Source organism: Stomoxys calcitrans, chromosome 5 (genome assembly GCF_963082655.1).
Source record: "Stomoxys calcitrans chromosome 5, idStoCalc2.1, whole genome shotgun sequence".
NCBI lineage: Eukaryota > Metazoa > Arthropoda > Insecta > Diptera > Muscidae > Stomoxys > Stomoxys calcitrans.
The window spans coordinates 43253150-43268567 of NC_081556.1; the positions used below are offsets into that span (position 1 = coordinate 43253150).

The 15418-nt window shown below is 39.2% G+C and overlaps 1 protein-coding gene and 1 long non-coding RNA gene across 2 annotated transcripts in view; both read left to right on the forward strand.

The window, feature by feature from the left end:
* The first annotated feature begins 1604 nt into the window (after positions 1–1604).
* LOC131997880 (uncharacterized) overlaps positions 1605–15418 on the forward strand; it is a 30636-nt gene continuing 16822 nt past the window's right edge. The window contains exons 1-6 of the mRNA XM_059369738.1: positions 1605–1761; positions 5097–5354; positions 5924–6089; positions 6152–6537; positions 6598–7566; positions 12738–12978. Coding sequence (XP_059225721.1) covers positions 1630–1761; positions 5097–5354; positions 5924–6089; positions 6152–6537; positions 6598–7566; positions 12738–12978 — 2152 coding nt within the window. The 5' untranslated portion in view covers positions 1605–1629. The remainder of the gene's footprint in view (positions 1762–5096; positions 5355–5923; positions 6090–6151; positions 6538–6597; positions 7567–12737; positions 12979–15418) is intronic.
* Positions 13865–14798, forward strand: LOC131998193 (uncharacterized). Its single transcript, XR_009398644.1, has 2 exons — positions 13865–14356; positions 14427–14798. It is a non-coding gene; the product is annotated as an uncharacterized LOC131998193 (long non-coding RNA).

The window sequence follows — 15418 nt, forward strand, 5'->3', positions numbered from 1 at the left end:
TTCATTCAACCTCTCTCTTCACTCAAAGCTCATATTTGGTTTCTACATGGACCTAAGAACAATTCTACTCAAACACCCCCCAGAGAGTCATAAACCAAAATTAATTGCGACACAATTCCAATTGTAGCGCGTGCCTCCAATGTAGGAAAACTCATTTCAAATGTCTTTCCCACACAGTGTCTTGCGAGAAGAAATCCAGCACCATCCAAATCTCCAAGCAAGTCATTCAATTTGTCTTCATTAATTGAAAAGTGTCAAAACAATAGAATTAAGCTCGAGTATGTGGTTATGGATGGATGGCTGCTGGTCGCAGACACACTAAACAAATATGCTGAGAGCATTAAATTGTGGTCTAAGAGTGAATGAGTGAGATGTTTTAAATGAAGATGACATAGTTTTCAATTAATTAAATCAATGGAGCAGAGTATCGTCCAGCATCAAACCAAACACTATTGAATATGGGCAATAATGAATTTAGTTGCCCTCGAGACACCAAACGGTTAAATTATTCTTTAAAAAGCTTCCTCAATCCGGTTAAAAAGTAGTGTTTGCACTGACTTCAAGGACTTCCTCTATACTCTTATGGATTTAAAATGAGTCCTTTTCGTTTAATATTTGGTTTTGTGAGTTTGCTGGCCTTGGTGCATCATTGTTCAACGGCTTGCTATCGTATACCTCAAGCAACTAATGGAGATCGTTCACCAGTCGATGAGAATTATCAAATCTTAATTGATGGCAATCCATCCACGTATCATCCAGGAAGGGTGTATAATAGTAAGCTTTTTAATAGAATTGTTTTATTTAATGTTCTTTCTACATCTTTTGGAATGAAGTCATATAAGTTGTGTATGAGAGAGAAAGAGACACACACGATTTTTATTGAATCTAGATGAAGGTTCCTGTTCTTGACTGTACACATGAAACTTAAGCGGAGAATAGTATCATTGAACTTAAACTTGAATTCGCGCTCTGGGATATGTGAAAAGTTTGCCCCCTTACCTTATTTTCCCATTAGACTTTATTAAAAGAACAATCCTTTCCAACATAATATTTTTATTGATTAAACCATGTCTCCTACTTCTCTTCTTCACCTACAAGTCTCTCTTGCCTGTCCGGAAACATTGAAATTTATGAGTTTCACTTTGCTGGTGGAAGCCGATAATCCAGAAATGAATAGTCGCAGCGAGTTATTGGGAAAATTTGAAATTATCAATTCGGCTGAGACGAAATTCAGTAACCTTTGTGAGAATATGATTGAGAGTAGCAATACAAATCTCAAGCATCGCATTAGTGTATCCTGGGTGGCGCCCGATCATGGAGACAGTGATTGTGTGCTCTTCAAGGCAGCCGTATTGCAGCAGCGAACTGTATGGTTTATGGATGATGGCTATTTAACGAAGAAGTTGTGTCGCGAACATGTCGATGAGATACAGAGTCAACTGCCACCAGTGGATCCATGCTGTGCTTGTGATGAAGCTAAATATGAGGTAAGTTCAACAAGAGTTTCATAGCACAGGTGAACTTCTAATGCAAAGTTTTTTTTTGTAGATTTTTTTGGAACGAAACTGGACCAGGAATACCCATCCCAAAGACTTCCCTTTCGAAGCTTGGCGTACCAGTTTTGGCACCATGATTGGTGCCTCACATAGTGTGGATTATACATTCTGGAGTTATGGTTCTGCAGCCAGCCAGGGCTTAAGAGAGTTGGCCGAACATGGCTCCAGCTCATCGCTTGAAATGGAAATAAAAAATCATACAGAGGTGAGTGCGATTTTATGAAGGTTAGGTTAGGTTGAATAAATGGGTATATGATTAAAGCCGTCCCATGACTTTGTGGGTTTCCTCCTAGTCGGTAGGCAGTTTGCTTGCGCTCTCAACAGGTTTGACCAGAAACCTCGAAGAGCATATTTCATGATTTCGGCACATTTACATATTGTTTCAATCTGTTTTATTCTACGCCCCTGAATATAAGGTTCTGGAGTTGTTGTAAAAGAGTTTCTATGATGACCGCGCGAATGAGGAGTGATCTGATCCTGTGGGTTGTAGGACGGCGAAGTCCATGTGGCCGAGTATAGGACGTCGCATGGAAGCATGACTTCGGATTGCTGATAGGAGGCCTGGCTTGTCATTGCAATTTCAGGTCCTTCACATCACGCAGGACGCATTGGAGAGGCAGGCATCTGTAGGGTAACCGATCACGAAGAGGTGTTGGAGACGGTCGAGCACCTTTAATGTCACTACTGGGTAATGGTTGAACTATCTTTTTTATACTTAGAATTCCTCCAGGCACTTAATCCTCTTGTAATTCTGGAGTTCTACCGAACCCGGATTTCCTAGACCATACTCTCACCGTTGAGAATTTATTCATTCAATAAATATATATGCGTTCCCCTTTTTTGGATCTAGAATATTTCCTAGCAAGTCTGTGTATAATTTCTGGAACGGCCTCTCCATCACCACTTCCTCTCCGATCGTAGGCGGCAAATTCTAGTTCCAAGGTTTTGATTTCTTGCAAATTTGACAACCTTTCACTAACCATCTTTGGACATTGCCATTGGCGTTTTCGCAAATGCGTGCATGGCCTGTCATATGTTCATTGTGTTCTGTTTACACTAAAACATGTGTAGTGTCCTCCAAAATGCATAATTTTCATTCGGATTCAACTAGGCAACCACCAACTATCCTAGGACGATATATTCGTTTCGTGTATTTCTTCCCGCCTACTTTGAGGTCCTTCTTAACTTAGTGTGCTCAGTGTATTATTGAAAAATCGTATGCCTGGAGTTGTAGAGAGCATCTAGCCGGACGCCAGTTTAAGTTCACTTTAAACTCGTGTGGTCTGTAATCACAGTAAATTTCATCAATTCTACATACGGCATACCCGATAAAGTATATATATATTATTGATCATCATGACATTTTATGTCGATCTAGCCATGTCCGTCAGTCTGTTCGTCCGTCCGTCCTTCGAAAACACGCTAACCTTGGAAGGAGAAAAGCTAACCGCTTGAAATTTTGCACAAATTCTTCTAATAGGTGTAGATCGGTTGGACGCAAAAATGGCGGGACTTCCCCAAACTGAAGCTCCCTCCACGGGAAGACAACCTCCAGGTTGCTATCAAAGAAAGATGCACCCGGCACATAGTCGTCCCACGCCAACAGCCTCCCACCGAACAAACCGCACTCCTTTTCGCCCCCAATTTCAGCATCGCCGCAATACCCTGCACTTTTTCCAATATACCGCGAAGGCACGCTGTCCCGAGATCCCAGTGGCACACGAGGCACCCACAGATGAGTATCGGCCGAACCACATCAGTGCACATCCAGTGGAGCGTATTCGACCCGAGTCTGAGGACTCCTACCCACCGAGTTGCGATATGAGTAGAGCGCATTCAGCACCCGTTTAATTTCCCTCTTTCCCACCCGTTTAAGTTCCCTCTCCAGTTCAATTTCTGGTCAAGAATCCGCTTTCGCCGGAGGCTAAATACCTAAATACCTAGTTGCGATATGAGTAGAGCGCATTCAGCTCCCGTTTGATTCTCTCCTCAGCGTTCCCTCTCCAGTTCAATTTCTGGTCAATAATCCGCTTTCGCCGGAGGCTAAATACCTGGGCGTTATTCACTCCATCATGAACTAACCATATCTGCTCCTTCTCGCGACCAACACCGGTGTTTATGCCAAGTCCATTGGCCCTCGCCCATCTCGACATCTTCTTCAGCACGCCCTAAAGGATATCCGTGACAGTAGAGAGAAAGCTACCGCCACTTTAAATATCGACGTCATCAACTTAGCCAACCACTCTCACTTTTTCCTCCCCGAAGGACCCAATGATAACCAAAAGCCACAAGAGATAATAAACCCCACCCCCTGAGGCGTCCCCCTGGTCACAATCTTCCCCACAGAACCCTTGACCAGTGATGCACTGATAATTCTTCTTAACATCAATCCAGTTCACTAGAAGAGGGGGACTTCCATTTCAACCAGAGAACGACAAATATTTAAATCCCAACTCCACGTTATTAATAGCCCTTTCTATATCCAAGAAGGTGGCCAAAATGATGTCGCCAGTCCCGAAGTTCCCCTCTAAGTAACCCACCATGTCTTGGAGAGCCACTATCAACTGACCGACCCTTGCTGTAGGGATGCTGGTAGCCACTATCCAACGATTGGTCAAGAAGATCCCAGATGTACGCATTCAATAGGGAAGAAGTTTACAAAAACCCATAAGTCCCACATTTCGACAAATCTATAACAATACCATGGCAACTGGTTCTACGTGCCGGATTAACCCGACGGAGTCCTTCATCGGTCAAAGGCTGCCTCCTCAGCGCACAACACACTGCTAAGACAACAGCAACAAATTTATAGGGGATATTTTTTGTATACGGGTGCCCACGGATCTTTGCCCAAACAACGCACCTCAAATTCATGTTCCAGGAGGTAAACATCTGTGTACCAAATATAAAAATAAATTGGAATTGTCAAAAATTTGCAATCATTTTTAAATTGGATTAATTAAAAATTTAATGAAAATGTTAAATGTTTCTATCATTTTTTAATTGGATCATTAAACAAAATTAATTGAAAATTTCAGTCATTATATAAATTGAATATAGAATTTTTTTAATTGAAAAAATGTTCAATTATTTTTTAAAAACGGTGATTGATATTATCACTTTCCTGTTTGAAGCAGCTTCAATTAAAAAATTATTTGGATCAATTAGTTTTGTGATGGAACCGATTTTTATTTTTTCTGTGTATGTATTCCACATTAAACCCCGTTTACACTCCTCATTAAGACCGGATTTAAGGCTCTCACCAGCTGATTTTATAAAGGGAAAACAGATGATTGAACCATTAGAACACACAATGATCAGTGTAAAAGTGATTTTATTGTGTACCTTCCCAAAAGCATAAGCCCATAAGCTTAGAAAGAGTGTGTGCATGTCTTAGGGTACCCAGCATTGACCTATATGTGTAGAAATGTGATCCAATAGAATTCGTAAACCACAAAGTGTAAAGGTTCCCAAAAGTCAATAAACAGATGTTGGATTTTTCTTATTTTTTACACTCACAAATTCACTTTTTTCTTTCAGAGTGGCAGCATTCGGACTATCATCAAAGCTCCTGGTATCAAATACCGATCCAATTTCCAAGGCAAGACATTAGCTACGGTGCGTGTTGGACCCAAACATCATATGATATCGTTAGTTTCGAAAATAAATCCCTCACCCGATTGGATATTGGGTGTGGCTTCTATGGAGCTATGCACGGAAAACTGTCGATGGATCGAAGGCAAAGTCCTTAATTTATATCCCTGGGATGTGGGAACAGATTCGGGAGCGTCATATATGGTATGTAGAGAAACACTAGCTCATAGAGTCCCTCAATAAAAGGTAGCAAAGCTTATCGAAATCAAAAAATGGAAAATACCCATGAACATCCTTTTTGCCCAAATATGCCTATTGGAAATGTCACATCTAAGAGTTAAAGTAAACAAATAAAATGAACGTAAACCAAGCACAAGTAGATAACGTCCGCTACATTGTGTTGGCATATGATGCTTCGCTTACAGCCAAATCCACTAAGGCTGTTTCACTCGAACGTACAGGTGTCGTTCGCATGATTCAACCAAATCGGCTGTTTTCCTTCTATTATTTTGATTCAAAAGTCTGTTCGCGTACTTCTAGAGTAAGAACAGCCTTTACTCTCAATCTGTGTCACGTCAAATAAGGAGTTTCGTTCGTTTGTATGTTAAAAATCATCTGATTTCATGATGGAAAAACTGTTATTGAAGTGAGTAAGACACTTATTCGGGTGACTCGGATTAGTGCATGTGACCAACTCTGTCAAACCAAAAATGTCCCGTTGCTTTTTATTTGAATTAAAATTTTTATATTTTATTTTTCGCTCCCTCTCAAAGTCTCCCGATCAACCCCAAATACCACCGGATGTTGTGAGACGTATAACCTCCTCATTTCCCAGTGATGATCATTCGCCATTCTATGACAAAACGGGTGCTCCCATGAAACCTTTGGGAACTTTGCGTGTAACTAGAAAACGCACCTATGGCCGATGCTTTGATGAAGGTATTTGGGATTCCACAAAAAAACGGGACGTTCATGATTTTTAAAACCTTTTTGATTTGCAGATTCCCAAAACGAGTTACCCCTAGAGTGTGACACTCATCCCTGGACGGAGTGGAGTGAATGCAATGTAAAATGTGGCCCCGGAACCCAATATCGCCTCAGAGATTACAAAGATCCCGAGGTGGCCAAGAAAAAGAATTGCCAAGAACCTCTAAGGCAAAATCAAGAATGCAATGGCCCTTGTTCTGATACCGTTGCTGCTATAGCTCCGCCTTTCGTACCGTCTTTCGTTCCGTCTTTGGGACCACAACCCACCACACGTTATGGCGGTGCTGAATGTGAGCTAAGCCAATGGTCGGCATTTTCTGAATGTTCCAATAGATGTGGGGCAGGTGTTAAAACAAAGACCAGAAACTATGTGAATCCCTATAACCGAGAGAAATGTCAGGTAGGTTTTTTTGGCAGCAGATATAGAGAATTTTAAATTTTGACCAGCTATTGTATTTAGAGCGCTGGTCTGCCCTATGAACTGACCCACACCGAACCCTGTGAAGGCACCTACTGTGGTGGTAATATTCCAGGTTCCCCCTATGGCAGAAGAACAAACGATCGTAATATGTATGGCGGTACGTCCTCTGACTATGACGAGGACCAAAATCGCTATAATCCCTCGGGCAATGTTGGAACTGAGGATGAAGACTATGATGGCCTTATGGGATCCATTGATGAGTCGGACATGAGATCCCAAATAGCAAGACCCACAGCTGCTCGCTATGACGATTTCGGTAGAAACATCTATGAGAGTCCCACTCATATTTATGGCAGTGAACGATTGAGGGGAGGACCTCCCGGCGATGGGAGCCAATTTGTAGCAGGAGATTTGGAAGCCAACTACAATGAAAATTCCGGCAAGCGTAAAATGAAAATTAATCCGCAGAGTACACGCAATCCAAATAGATATACCACCAAACCCAGTCTGAGACAAAATCCTACACCACGCAACTCTTTGCGAGGTTTCAGTCGCACTACTCCCAGAGGTTTCCCAGAGCCATATAAATTTTCCCCATTTGAAAACTCAAATCCCTTTAACATCAGAACCATTGAAGATGATACCTTGAATATGGCTGGCGAAAAAAGTTTCTGCCTTGAAAGGCCTTCCCCCTCATACGAACCTTGCACAAAACCGAGGGTCTTTCTTAAGAATTATTGGTTCTATGATGCCTTGGATATGCAATGTAAACTTTTTACCTCGGATAATTGCGATGAAAATCGAAATAAATTCTTACGCCTAGAAGAATGCGAGGAGCAGTGTGAAGGAGTAAATCAGCAGGGGGGAGCAGATTTCAACAATCCCGAAGGATTTAATGATGGCGTAAGACCTGACCTTGCCAATGCAGGAGCCTACGGCAATAGGGGAAGTTATGATGCTGGAGGGAGCTTGACAAGCCAAAAGCGTTTTGGAAAACAAAACAATAGATATTAAGAAAGATGGGTGAAGTAATTTTTTTTACACAGAAAACTATTTTTCGAATAAAGTAAAGTAAAGAAATAAAATTTTGACAAATTTTCCTAAACAAATGAAATTTTGACAAAATTTCCCATATGAATAAAATTTTAAAAAAATTTCCCATTAAAATAAAATCTACACAAAATTACTCTAGAAACAATATTTTGACAAAATTTGCAAAAAAATAAGATTTAAGCCAAATTCCCACAAATCGATTAGAACTTTTGACGAAATTTCCCATAGAAATGAAATTTTGACTCTAATTTCTAAATGAATTGACAAAATTCCCCTTAGAAATGAAATTTTGAAAAAACATCCCATAAAATTAAATTTTGATTAAATTTTCAGATAATTGAGTGTGACGAAATTTCCGGTATAAATAGGACTATGGAAAAAATTTCCCACAAAAAAGAAATTTCCACAAAATTTCCCAAAGATAGCAAATTTTGACAAAATTTGCCATTGAAATTAAATTTTGAAAAATATCCTATAGAAATGAAAATTTCCCATTGGATTGAAATTTCGACGACGCTTCCCACCAAAGAAATAAATTTTAACAAAATTTCCCATTGGATGAAATTTCGACAAAATTTCCCATTGAAATGAAATTTTGACAAAATTTCTAAAATAAGTGGAGTTTTGATAAAATTTCCCGTAAAATTTAAAATAAAACTATAAAAAATCCCAATAGATTGATATTTCGACAAAAATTCCCATTGAAATGAAATTTTGATTAAATATCCCATGAAAATTAAATTTTAATTCAATGAAAAAATTCCCGTAGAAATAAAATTTTAGAAAAATTTGCTATAGAAATAAAATTTTGACAAAATTTCCTCTAGAAACGACATTTTGCCAAAATTTCCCATAGATATAAAATGTTTCTCATTAATATGAATTTCCGACAAAATTTCCCATAGAAATGAAAATGAATTTTGACAAAATTTCCCAAGAAATAAAATTTTGTAAAAAATTCCTATAGAAATTTAATTTTGACCAAATTTGCGATTAATATGAATTTCCGATAAAATTTCCCATAGAAATGAAATTTTGACAAAATTTCCCTAAAAATTAAATTTTTGGCTAAAATTCCCACCAAAAGAAATGAAACTTGAAGAAAATTTAATAAAATTTCACATTAATATGAAATTTCGTTAAAACTTTCCTGAGAAATTAAATTTTTGCAAAATTTCCCATCACAATGATATTTGTACAAAATTTCCCACAAAATTAAATTTTGACAAAACTACCCATAAAATGAAAAAAATTAATTCGACAAAATATCCCTGAGAAATAAAATTTCTTATAGAAAGAAAATTTTGTCACAATCTTATATATAAAAATCAATTTGTGTTTGTTTGTAAGTTTGTTTGTTTGTCTGTTCCTTATAGAAACGGCTGAACCGAATTTCTTGAAATTTTCACAGATGGTGCATAATGATCCAGTGGTGAAAATAGGGTACTACATTTTTTGATATCTGAAGGGGGGGACGGACCCTTTCCCTTACCCTAATTTTCAGAAACGCCAGATCTCCGAGATGGGAGGTGCGAATTAAGCGAAATTTCGGATGGGGTACCTAGGGGGGACACCCCACCCCCATAACATACCAAATATTTATATACACCAAACACGACAACATGGGACTCAAATGAAAGGTATTTAAGATTAGAAAACGTATCTGATATCCAATTGTCGGACCAAGTGTTAGGGTGACCAACCCAATCCCCAAAACACCACTAAATCAGACATATTTACCGACCATGCCCATATGGGACTCATAGGAAAGGCATTTCCGAGTAGAATAGGAATCTGATATTCAAATGTAGGACCAAGTTTCTGGGGGTGCACCTATTCCCCAAAACAACCCCCAAACAGGACTTATTTACTGATCATGGCAATACGGGGTTTAAATAAAGGTATTTGAGTGTCGAATACGAATCTGATATCCAAATGTGGGTCCAAGTGTTTGGTTTTGCAAGAAGGAGTTTAAATGAAAGGTATTTGAGATTGGAAAACGAATTTGATATCCAATTTTCAAGCCAATGGCTATATGGGGTTTGAAAAATTTATATATTTGAGAGTAAAGCACGATGCTGATATATCTTCAGGGCTAAGTGTTTGGGGGACCTTAATCGGGCATATTTACCTACCACGTTAATGTGGGGCTCAAATGAAAGGTATTGGGGAGAAGAGTACGAAATTGATACCCACTTTCGGGACCAATTTTCGGGGGTATACCCCTTTCCCAAAACACCCCCAACAAGTGTTTGAGACACCATAAACTCCCCTTAAACCAATGGCAATATGGGGTTTAAATGATATTTGAGAGAAGAGCACGATGCTGATATATTTTCCAGGGCTAAGTATCTAGGGGACATCCTCATCCCCGAAAACACCCCTAAATCGGACATGATGACAATATCGGGCTGAAATAAAAACTTTTAAGAGTATATCTAACACCTTTAACCCTCCTAGCGAATTCATATACTATTTTCGTAACATGGTATTTAACTAAAATGTCTTTATTCAAAGGATAATTTAATAGAAGGTCTTTATTCAAAGGATAATTAAGTCGTATATAAATAAAAGAAGGCGCAGCGGAGCGTGCCCGGTTCAGCTAGTAGGCTATATAATTTTTCTCTTTGGTAAGAATTTTTTACATGACCATGCATGGCATGGTACCTCGCAAACGTCGCCAGCATTAAGAGGGGATCATCACCGCATTAAATTTTGTCAGATATACTCGCCAGGATTCGAACGCAGGCGTTCAGCGTCATAGGCGGAAGTAGGCTATAATGGCACGAATTCAATATCCACATTCAGGGCGAAGTGTCCAGACCCTAAAAAGATATCAGAGACTTAAAGAAGGCGCAGCGGAGCGTGCCTGGTTCAGCTAGTTTCCCATAAAAATGATACTCCAACCAAATTTCCCCTAGATATGAAACAAAGTCTACCCGAGAAATGCAATTTTAATAAAATTTCGTATAGAAATGAAATTTTGACAGAATTTCCTATAAAAATGGAATTTCTACAGAATTTTTTTCCTATACAAAATTTCGACAAAATCGGTCCATATTTAGATACTGCTTCCATATATATCATTCATTCAATATGGCCTTTCAAGGCTGTAGAAGCCACAGTTTTCCCCATCTTTACAAAATTTAGTACGAGTCATTATTTAACGTCCCAATTCGTTGCAAAATTTCATCAAAGCCGGTCCAGATTTAGATATAGCCCCGACATATATCTTTCATCCGATATGGCCCGTTAAGGCTGTAGTAGCCAAAATTTAGGACCTTTCGTAAGAAAATCTTACAAGGTTCTATTCAATATTTCAATAGGTATGCAAAATTAAAGCCTGAATAGATTTCAACATAAGTTCCACATATTGAAAGAAGTTCGGATTCTCGGTGGTGTAGGGTATTATATAGTGGGCTCCACCCGACTTTTGCCTTTCCTTACTGTTTTTTTTTATACCCACCACCATACGATGGGGGTATATTCATTTTGTCATTCCGTTTGCAACTCATCGGAATATCCATTTCCGACCCTATAAAGTATATATATTCTTTATCAGACTTAAAAATCTCAGTTGAAATCACGCTTCAGTCCTTAAAAATAGAGATATTGAGCTAAAACTTTGCACATATTCTTTTTTTGTCCATAAGCAGATTAAGTTCGAAGATGGTCTTTATCGGAATATATCTTCATATTGCCCCCATATAGACCGATCCGCTGATTTAGGGTCTTAGGCCTATAAAAACCACATTTATTATCAGATTTTGCTGAAATTTGGGACCGTGACTTGTGTTAGGGGGAGTTGTGTTAAGCCCTTCGATATACTTTTTTTAATTTTGCTCCGATCGGTCCAGATTCGGATATAGCTGCCAAATAGACCGATCTCTCGATTTATGGTCTTGGACCCATAAAAAGCGCATTTATTATCCGATTTTGCCAAAATTTGGAACAGTGAGTTATGTTAGGCCACTCGACATCTTTTATCAAGTTGGCCCAGATCGATCCAGATTTAGATATAGCTGCCATATAGACCGATCAGCCGATTTGGGGTCTTAAGCACCTAAAAGGCGCATTTAAAGTCCGATGTCGCCGAAATTTGGGACAATGAGATGTGTTAAGCCCTTCGACATTCTTCTTCAATTTGAGCCAGATCGGTCCAGATTTGGACATAGCTGTCATATAGACCGATCCCTCGATTTAAAGTTTTGGAACCATAAAAGGCGCATTTATTATCCGATCTCGCCGAAATTTGGAACAGTGAGTTATATTAGTCCCTTCGAAATCCTTCTTCAATTTGGCTCCGATCGGTCCAGATTTAGATATAGCTGCCATATAGACCGATTTCTCGATTTAAGGTTTTGGGCCCTTACAAGGCGCATTTATTGTCCGATGTCGCCGAAATTTGGGACATTGAGTTGTGTTAAGCTCTTCGTCAACTTTCTGTAATTTGGCCCAGATCGGCCCAGATTTGGATATAGCTACCATATAGACCGATCTCTCGATTTAAGATTTTGGGCCCATAAAAGGCGCATATATAATCCGATTTCGCCGACATTTGGAACAGTGTCTTATATTAGGCTTTTCGACATCCGTGTCGTATATGGTTCAGATAGGTCTATATTTTGGATATGGCTACCAAAAAGACCAATATTTTGTGCTACAAAATTGAACAATGACTTGTACTTATTAGACCTCTCAATCACCGAATGAAATTTGGTCCAAATCGTACCATATTTCGATAAAGCTGCTATGGGGGCATAAATGCATTTTTCACCGGATTATGACGAAAGGTAGTTAACATATATTCCCGAGATGGTGGGTATCCAAAGTGCGGCCTGGACGAACTTAAAGCCTTTTTACTTGTTTTTCTTTTATACATCCTTTGGTATGCATTCTCTCTTGTAGGGTATTACGGAAGTCCATTTACCTCGGGGTTTCCTCATAACCTTGAATTGCCAATGTCTTGGAAGCGATAAGGAAAGTGTTTTGTTTGCAATTTCTCCCAAAGCAAGAGACTCTCTTCAGCTGTTGATTAAGTCGAGCGGCGAGAGAAAACCAGCTAGAACCACATATTAAATCGAGATCTCGTTAGTTTCGTGGCTTTAGTATAAAACAAACTCTAGAACTGTGAACACACAAAACGCTTAGAAAAACTTCAACACTCAATCACCACTATCGCCATGCAAAAGTGGACGATATTTTTCTTGTGGATTGCCTTAGGGGCTGTACCAGGAAATGTCTTGTCGTTACAATGCAGCCGATATCCAAAGAATACCTTGACACCCAAGGCACCGGTGGACGATAATTTTGCCATAGCGATAACGGGCAATGCCCAGACCTATCTTTTGGGTCAAACCTATAATGGTAAGTAGGCAAGAGGCAGTGTATACCAGGCCAGCGTCAGTGTCAGGCATTAGCGATATGAGAAAATGACGCCTTGATGTCTGGCACCGCAGTGTTGGGGTGTTTTTGACGTCCAGCCGGCATTAGTGAGTGCGGTGGAAATGTTTTGAAAAGTGCGGATGGGTGTGTGTGAGTGTGTGTCGGCAAGGGTCTTAACCCACTAACCTTGAACTTAAACTTTGGATTTTGAATTTCATTTGAAAGGGCATTTTGCTGCGTATGAGCTTGTCCCGCTTGTTTTTAATACGCATTTGTTGTTGCTGGGGGCCTGAGTGTTTATATGTGAGTCCGTCCATTTCAAAAAAAAAAAAAAAATTAAAAACTTTTTAATTTTTCGAAGGTTGTTATTGCGGCGCCATAGCGCGATAACGTGTTATGTGTGCGCTTAGTCGGCGTTCGAAATGGCTGCCGGTTAGCTGTGGAGAGACAATCAGGGCTAGGGGCCTCAACCCGCCAAATCAAACCCTGCACACAAACATCGAAAATGAGGGGGCACTGTTTTATTCACAAACTTTACTGACTCATAATTACACACAAGGGAAAACATCAACACAGAGATCTTGGTGGAAGGATCTCACGCTAGCCCACCCAACCATGGTCCAAAAAGTCCGGCACATTAGATTATGTTGGACCCCGTACACCACACCTACGAAATCACACACTTACCACATTACTCCGCCCCCCCGAATTTATAAATTTACCAACACATAACTTTTTCTACTATAAACTAAGACATATCAAAATTTATTAAGATTTTTATGGGTTTGAAAATTAAAGATTTTAAATTTAATATTCCTTTTTTTTTTTTTTTTTTTTTGTTTAACTTTCACTTACAATACTAAATACTCAACACAAAAAAAAATAAAGAACAATACTGGTTAATTAGAAACTTTTCGGCTCACTCATTATAAGGCGAGACAAAAACGATAACCTTTATCCCTTGGCCTAAGACGCTGCCCAATTGGCGCGAATTAACAACTTGACCTATCTCCTAAAAGAGCTCTCTTAAAAGACCTTTTCTGCCCTTAGTTTGCTGCAGAATCAAATTACAACCAAAAGACCGGGAATTTGGTAATCCTCCTGGCTACCTTAAGCCTTATTATACGCAAATCCAAGTATTATTCTCTTCACACTTCTTTTTTTTTTATCGTTACGCTATTTCCCATACATATTTAACACTAGATATCAATTATTTGTTTGTTTTATGATGAAAACTAATCGAATTTTTTTATTTTTTTTTTTTTTTGTTACCTCTCTTTTAGGTTTTTGGACGGCTGCCAGACAATATTAAAATCTCGCTTATGGGGACTTCACAGATATAGGACACAGACATAAATTGGTAAGACACAGCTTTTACCTTGATTCCGTTAACACATTGATTACAGATTGCCTTTTATTTCTTGTTTCAGGGCTGTTTATATATGGATGATCGCAGACAAAATCACACGGCTGCAGCACCTGGGTCAGGCCTCTTCAGCTCGAAGCTTACACAGCACAACCCTCTCAAGCTGAGAAATTTCGCAGCCGCCAGCAATCAGGCACAGTGAGCTCGGAAAATTGGGGCTCACTGGAGAACTTTTCCACCAATAAAAATTTCGCACTGGCCCCCTTATGCGTAGGTTGGCCAGTGCTTATCGCCACTACAGGAATCAATTTCTATTACACAGAAGAAATAACAAAAATCACCAGTCTACTTCAGATTTTACATGACATCGCCACTCACATTTAAATGTATTTACAGCAAAACACGATCAAAATAAAGTTGTTAATGATGTTCAATATTCTATTTGCCTTTACTGACACTGACAACACAGATATATTTCAATTAAATACACCGACTTTTTTCTTAAATTCACAGAACTAAGTTCGCACTATTACGTCTCCTTGGTTAATGGCTTCTCTCTCTCACCCTGGCCAGCTTATATAGGCCCATTTTCCTCCCGCCAAATGCCAATTTTCCAAGATCGACCATTTTCCTCTAACTTTCTTTATGCCGCATTTTCATTCTTTCTCCAAAATAAACAAATTTCCTTTGCGGCCCTCTTCTCAAAGACAGGGCCGGTATTAACTATTGTGAATGCCCATTCGGAATCAACTCTGATGCCTCCCCATTTAAATAAACGGACCAACGACTTATCGGACAGATTGTCATCTCTGACGGATTCCATACATATCTAAAGTCAAACACCCACTTCCATTAAACGTAATGGAAAATTAATAACGCCAAATGCGCTACGCGTTGTAGGAAAATACCTATCAAATCATTAGTCCTGGGTTCCATGAGCAAACATGTCGCTGCGAATATAAATGACATACAAATGCAATGTAATTTGTCCCGGTGTAGAAGAACTCGTCAGCGCATGATTTCGATACGTGTTGTATCGTCCAATGGTATGCGGAT